General features: G+C 31.7%; 1 protein-coding gene across 1 annotated transcript; it reads left to right on the plus strand.

Annotated features, from left to right (window-relative positions):
- Positions 1 to 2,862: 2,862 nt before the first annotated feature.
- On the plus strand, positions 2,863 to 5,674 carry LOC124827400 (zinc finger protein WIP2-like). Its single transcript, XM_047300449.2, has 2 exons — positions 2,863 to 3,627; positions 4,923 to 5,674. Exons 1-2 carry the CDS (start codon positions 3,019 to 3,021, stop codon positions 5,361 to 5,363), a joined length of 1,050 nt encoding a protein of 349 aa, XP_047156405.1. The 5' UTR covers positions 2,863 to 3,018; the 3' UTR covers positions 5,364 to 5,674.
- Positions 5,675 to 6,974: the final 1,300 nt, after the last annotated feature.

Below are 6,974 nucleotides of genomic sequence, written 5' to 3' on the forward strand. Positions count from 1 at the left end.
TACATCTCCTTCATTCATACTCATGTCCTTTACCCACGTCCATCTCCTTCATTCATTCTTATCTCCTTCGTTTACACACATCTTACACCCATCTTCTTCATCTAGACTCATCTCCTTCATTCACACCTATCTCCTTTATAACACCCATTTCCTTTATCAATATATCTTCTTCCATTACAATTTTTTTTTTCTATTCTTTTTGTTTTATTCCTTTTAGTGATGAATTGTATGAGAAATTTTTTTCTTTAAAATTACTATCATTAGAGTTTGTCACACCAACAGAAACTAAGGTAATATTAAAGTAAATTAAATAACTTTTTTATTTCTCGTAGGTATCATTTACATTTTCTTTTAAACAATATCATAAAAGCTCTAAGAACCTTTAAAAAAATGTGATATTTTTTTTTATAGATTTTGATATAAGACACTTAGATGACATTGTTGAACTTTTTAGTTGCTTTTACATACTTCAAATATTTGTTACTTTCTGGCGATTTCTTTTTAAATTTTTTGTGATCTATACTACACTTAGGTTTCGTGTTTTATACATTAAGTTTCTCCATTCTAATTTATATCTTTTAATAGGTTTTCAAGTGTGTTAGTTCATATTTTAAGTGATTAAATATTTCGGATGCAAAAATGCGGTTGTAAAAAAATATTATCAAGATAATGGAACTAATCACTCTCATTATAAAGAAATTTAGTGTATTCTTTTAAACAATTAACACTGTAACATACATATATACATATATATATATATATATATATATATACATATATATATATACATATACATATATACATATATATATATACATATATATATATACATATATATATATATATATATATATATATATATATATATATATATATATATATATATATATATATATATATATATATATATATATATATATATATATATATATATATAGTTAGGTGGTGAACTTTACGTATAATAATTTTATTAGTTTTATGCCATAAATTATTATATATAATAGATTTATTAGTTTTATTATATACTTTTCATTTTATTAGTTTAATTATACTAACAATATTTTATAATTACCTTTTTAATTCTTTAATTAAAAATACCATATATAAAATAATATCATACTCGTTCACATTACTATAAATATATATACGGATTAATAATATAATTTTTATTTTCATAAATCGTTAAAAGTAAAATTTGATATGTAATTATCTTGTTATCCTTAGTATTTAATTATTATATTCAATTTTACTTTTTATTAGTAAAAGGTTTTTATCGAAACATTTAATTTAGTAAAAATAACAATGTGATTCTTCGGTTTATTTAAGTTAAATTGGCATTATTAATCTCATAAATTAGTAATACATATTGGTTATGAATTTTCATTTTATATAAATTAAAATAGTTAATACTTACTATGTGTTAATGATGTTATAGCTTATCAGATGAAAAAAATTACATTGTTACATTTTAAAAATTAATAGAATTAATTAAATATCCTATTAAGGGAGAGATTAGATTGATTAAAAATATAAATAGTATAAAAGATTTTTAAACCGATATTTTACTCAGTTTGTAATAAATTTAAGATTGTATATAAATTATGTGAATCACTTCCACTTAAACAAATTGTAGTCACATTAGTTTAAGTTACTTAGTTTGTCATTTGTACTACGATAAAGCCCATATATATTTAGACTAATGACGAACTTATGAATCGTGAACATGTTCCAAAACTTTTTTATTTGACAATATATATATATATATATATATATATATATATATATATATATATATATATATATATATAAAATTTAATTTGATGTTATGATCCAATAGTGTATATTTATTTACTTAAACCATCGAACATTTATATTATTGTAAAAATTACATGCAACATGACAAGAAACATTTACAAGTAAATTAATGATATAATAACTTTAAAGCAATAAAAATAAATTTAGAGGGACTTTGCTTAATAAAATTAAAATTAGTAAATAAAATAATTATATATAAAGCACTAAAAAATATTAAATTTATTTTTATTTAATTAATTTTAAAAATTTAATGAATATGTCACAGTATTATAATTATTAATAAATACTTATACGGTCACGCGTGATGATGATAAAACTTAAAATTAAAAAGGAATCAAAATCCAGGATGGTGCTTAGTTGGTGATGCGAAATCAACAAAATAGACAGAATATAATAGTTTTAAGAAATTTAAATTTGTACTAGAAAAAAAAGTTTGTTGATTAAATTTGGTCTGAAATGCAAGTGTTTTAGCGTCCACCATCGTTTTTTGTCTTTTTCCCTCTCCATCATTACTTATTAATTAACCATACCTAAACTATTTAATCTTTCAAAATTATGTGGACATAAAAAAAATATTATTGAAAAAAAATCAGTTGAAAGTTTGAAATACTCTTTTAACTATTTGATAAGATATTTTTGAAAAAAGGAACAATTTCGTATAATTTTACAGCAAATATAAAAAAGCTAATTTTTAACCTACTAAAAAGCACTTCATTGATTAAGTGATTCGAAATGGAATCGCTTACGTGACAGTCTGGTGAGTGAAATGGCTGACTTTTACCACTGAAAAAAATGAATCCAATATGTATAGTATTCGTATGGAGACTGTAACCGTAAACTGACGCTAACGGCGTTCTACATAAAAATATACGTATTTTTTTTTTTTTTTGGAAATGTCATTAGATTCCTACATGCATACTTTTAACTGATTAAACCTTTTTTATCAAGTTGAAAGACTAATTAAAGTGACAGTGTTCTTTTTTTTTGAGAAGTTTATTTATTTTCTTCTTCCACTTACCTTCTTTCCCATGTTTGATACCGCAATGCAATCTCTTTCGGTCTCTCTTTCTCTCTCCACCGTTCACTTCCTTCAGCCATCTTGTACTCTCTCTATCTCTCTATAAAAGCAAAGACAACTAGCCATAAACTGTTCCCACTCTCTCCTCAAACCCACACACAATCACAAACTTACCTTTTTCACCCATGGCTGATCCCTACTCCAATTTTTTCTCATCCTCTTCCTTCTTCCGTTTCAATCACCATTTCCCATCTTCAAACCCTTCTCCTCACGCTCCCTATGTCCACCACAACTTCATCAACCACTCCAAAACAACCGACACCACTTTTTTCCACTACCACCACCACCACAACCATACTTCTTCCACAACTGCAACTTTTTCTTCCTTTCCACCTTCCCCTCCTTTGAGAGAAGAACTACCCCTTCTGAGACTCAGTCCGGCCAAGCAAGAGGAGGAGGAGGAGGACCTGTCTTGCACTGGACCCATGGATGTGGAGGAGAGGATGCACATCCACCCCAAAGAGGAAGAAGATGACGAAGATGGCACTGTCACTGTTGCACTCCACATAGGGTTGCCAAGCCCTAGTGCTGCTGAGATGGCTTCCGTCCTCTCTTCTTCCTCGGAGACCACTGACAAAGATCATGGAGATGGTGCTGCTGAGGATTCTTCTGCTGGCTTCAGACTCAACAAGGGCCAGTACTGGATCCCTACTCCTTCTCAGATTCTCATTGGTCCTACTCAGTTTTCTTGCCCTGTTTGCTGCAAAACTTTCAACAGATACAACAACATGCAGGTATATGTCACACATATCAATGACTGCCACACAAGGTTTTTAAATTGCAGAACTGCTTGCAACTTCTCATTTTTTTTATATTGTAACAAATAACAGTGGATGCAACCGTACTTGTGGTCACCGACACCCCAAAACTCTTGATGTTGCTGCAGAAAATTGTGGTTCCAGACTTATTTTAGAAGCTATACACACCTCCATCACCCTTTCGAATTCTTTCTTCGTGTCCTTTTTCTACTACTTTTTTTTATAAGGTTTTCTTGCTCTACTTCCTTTCTAATTCAAGGTCCCAAAAGAAAAAAATTAAAATAAAAAGATTTTTTTCCTTTCCTTTGCTTCTGCTTCTCCTTTCTGTCTATAACTTTCTTCCCTGATTTGAACCTCTAACGGTTCCTTGATGCTTCGATGGAAAGAGGAAAAGCTTGGGTTGCAATCTATGCTGCTTGTCTTCTGCTTTTCCTTTCCTTTCCTTTCTTTATTTTTTCTATTTATAAATTATTTTCATCCTTTTTTCCAGGTCTATATACCTCGATTTCGCTTCTAGTCGTGATTTTATTTGATCTTTTTAACGAGTTTAATTTGGGGTTGTTTTTTGCATGGTGAGCGGGTTTGATATATAAAATTTGGTTAAATAATGAACGAGTGGTTTCTGATCCAGACTGAGACTGGGATCAGTACCTTACCACCTTTCCTTTTCGTTGATTAAACAACTCAAGCTATGTTCCTTATGCCTTATGCCTTCAGTACATTGAAGTCTGTGCTCTTTATATATTTTGGTAGAACTGAAAATCTTGCAGAGTTTCTTCCAGATCGCTCAGATAATTACACCAATTTCGTTTCTCTTTTGTGGTCCTTTGCTTCTGAATGCCCCATACATGGGACATAGCTAGCCTACATCTACTCCTCTCTTTACCTTTTTCGTTTGTCCTCCTTCTTTTACCATTGCAAACAAAACTATGAAAGAACCAGTACTCATCTAAATTTTATTAAATTTGCTCTTTACGAATATAGCCCTTTTGTTCTTTTGAAGCGACCACTATCAAAGCATACATATATAACACCTCCCGCATTCTTCTTGATTCCCAGATGTATATTCCTTTATTTTGGAAAGGAAGCTGTACTCCAAATCATATCTTAGCACCTTTCTGGTTGTTATATCTTAATATTATGCTCTACAAATTCACTGTGAAAAAAATCTTGAAATTAACTAACTTAACGAAACTGATTTCTTCTTGTTTCAACTTAATTTGTTTTCTTTATTGTAACATTTTTGTGTGCTTTGACTGAGGGGTGTTCAGATGCATATGTGGGGGCATGGATCACAGTACAGAAAAGGACCTGAATCTCTGAGGGGTACCCAACCAACGGGCATGCTGAGGCTTCCTTGCTATTGTTGTGCTCCGGGGTGCAGAAACAACATTGATCACCCGAGATCAAAGCCTCTCAAAGACTTTAGAACACTTCAAACGCATTACAAAAGGAAGCATGGGATTAAACCTTTCATGTGCAGGAAATGCGGTAAGGCTTTTGCGGTGAGGGGCGATTGGAGAACTCATGAGAAGAACTGTGGCAAGCTCTGGTACTGCATCTGCGGCTCCGATTTCAAGCACAAGAGATCTCTTAAAGACCATATTAAAGCTTTTGGAAGTGGCCATGCAGCTTATGGAATCGATGGTTTCGAAGAAGAAGATGAGCCAGCATCTGAAGTAGAACAAGATAACGATGATTCCACACAGTGATTAACGAGACTGCTGGGTTTATGTATGTGAATTATCCTAGTTATTTTGTCCAACGATTGGGGAATATATATATATATAAAGCGTTGGCTTCCTATTCAGCACTATATATATATAAGCACCAAGTTTAATGGAAAGTTAATTTCTTCTTCTTTTCCTTTCTTCTGTTGGTAATATTAGCTAGGACTAGAGACTGGATACAAAACACAAAGCTGGCAAAGCTATATATATATATCCAACTTTGAATTTGTTCTCGTGTATAAGACATCGTTCCCTTCTCTTACTATGAGATGCTTAGAATTATTCTTATTTGATTTCTATCTTCAGCAAAAGCATAGCTTAAGCTCATTGATTATTGATTATTGATTAATGATAAAGTAATGTCTCAAGTTCTATTTAAATTAATTCACTGCATGTTTTTCTTTATTAGTGTGGGTTCATTTTGCGGAGCTATCAGTAGAGGCGTCAGATATATTTACGTGTAATTTATCAGATATATATATTTTGTACTCTTCTTTTATCCGTTTAGTATATATGCATCTATGGTTTAAAGTTGTTATATACTATAACTTTCGCCTCAACTACAATTTTTGAAAACTCTATATGACACATTATAATGACTGGTGAATCAATGGGAACAATAAGTGCAATTTTAGTAATCAGAAGCCAACGATGACCATAAACGTAATTTAATGAAAAAGCAGTCAAGATGAAGAAAAGGCTTTTCCCCCTCTCTCTGAAATACATTATATATAATCATCTCTAAACTTTGGGGGACATGGTGCATGTGCATGAAGAAAATATACCTGTGGGGCATTTCAGAGATATTATGGCATCGATAAGTTGCTTGGGTGAAGATGACCTAATTGGTACGTATTGAATAATAAAATAAGCGTAGAATTTGTGTGCGGGAAAGAGAAAAAAGCGAAGGTAGGTTATGAGTGGAGGGTAAATTAAAGGGGTGAGGGTTTAAGGTGATGTATTTGGAAGAAGGAAGTATATTAGGGGTAATTAGATAGGCTTTTCATGCTGCGAAACTGAAATATACGTCAGCTTTTTTGTTGGGGTGGTGCATATGATGCCCTTTTGCTTTGGGTAGTGGAGAAGATATGTGTTTGTTGATAGATGGAACATATACCATTTCAGATTCACCCTTGCTTGGAAAATTCAAAGCAAATGATTAGCTTTTTAAGAGAAATACATATTATAAAGGAGGATATCAAAAGATATATAGGTAGGATGGGTGATATCATAATGGTCCCAGTGTGAAGTTTGCAAGGTATGAGGGTACTACTGCAATGAAGTGGATCTCATTTGCAGCTTTGGTTAGAGAGAGAGAGAGAGAGAGAATGGGCAAAAGTTGTTCAAGTGTTGTGCTGTGTCGAGAGAGATGAAAACTGCAAAACTGTGGAGCCCAAGTTGTGTTGGTTGGGCTGATTGGCAACATATACCGATGCCTCCTACAGTACATACACACCTCTCTTCCATATCTGATGGATAAACTGTACACTGAAACGACCTTTCAGCAAATTTTGACCTCTTTTCTCTGCTCTATTTTAGGTGGAGTCTTCAATCCATATGGTACGTACATGTATACGTGATGTACAATTCACA

The sequence above is a fragment of the Vigna umbellata genome, chromosome 5, assembly GCF_029865625.1.
Source record: "Vigna umbellata cultivar VRB3 chromosome 5, Vumbellata_1.0, whole genome shotgun sequence".
Taxonomy (NCBI): Eukaryota; Viridiplantae; Streptophyta; class Magnoliopsida; order Fabales; family Fabaceae; genus Vigna; species Vigna umbellata.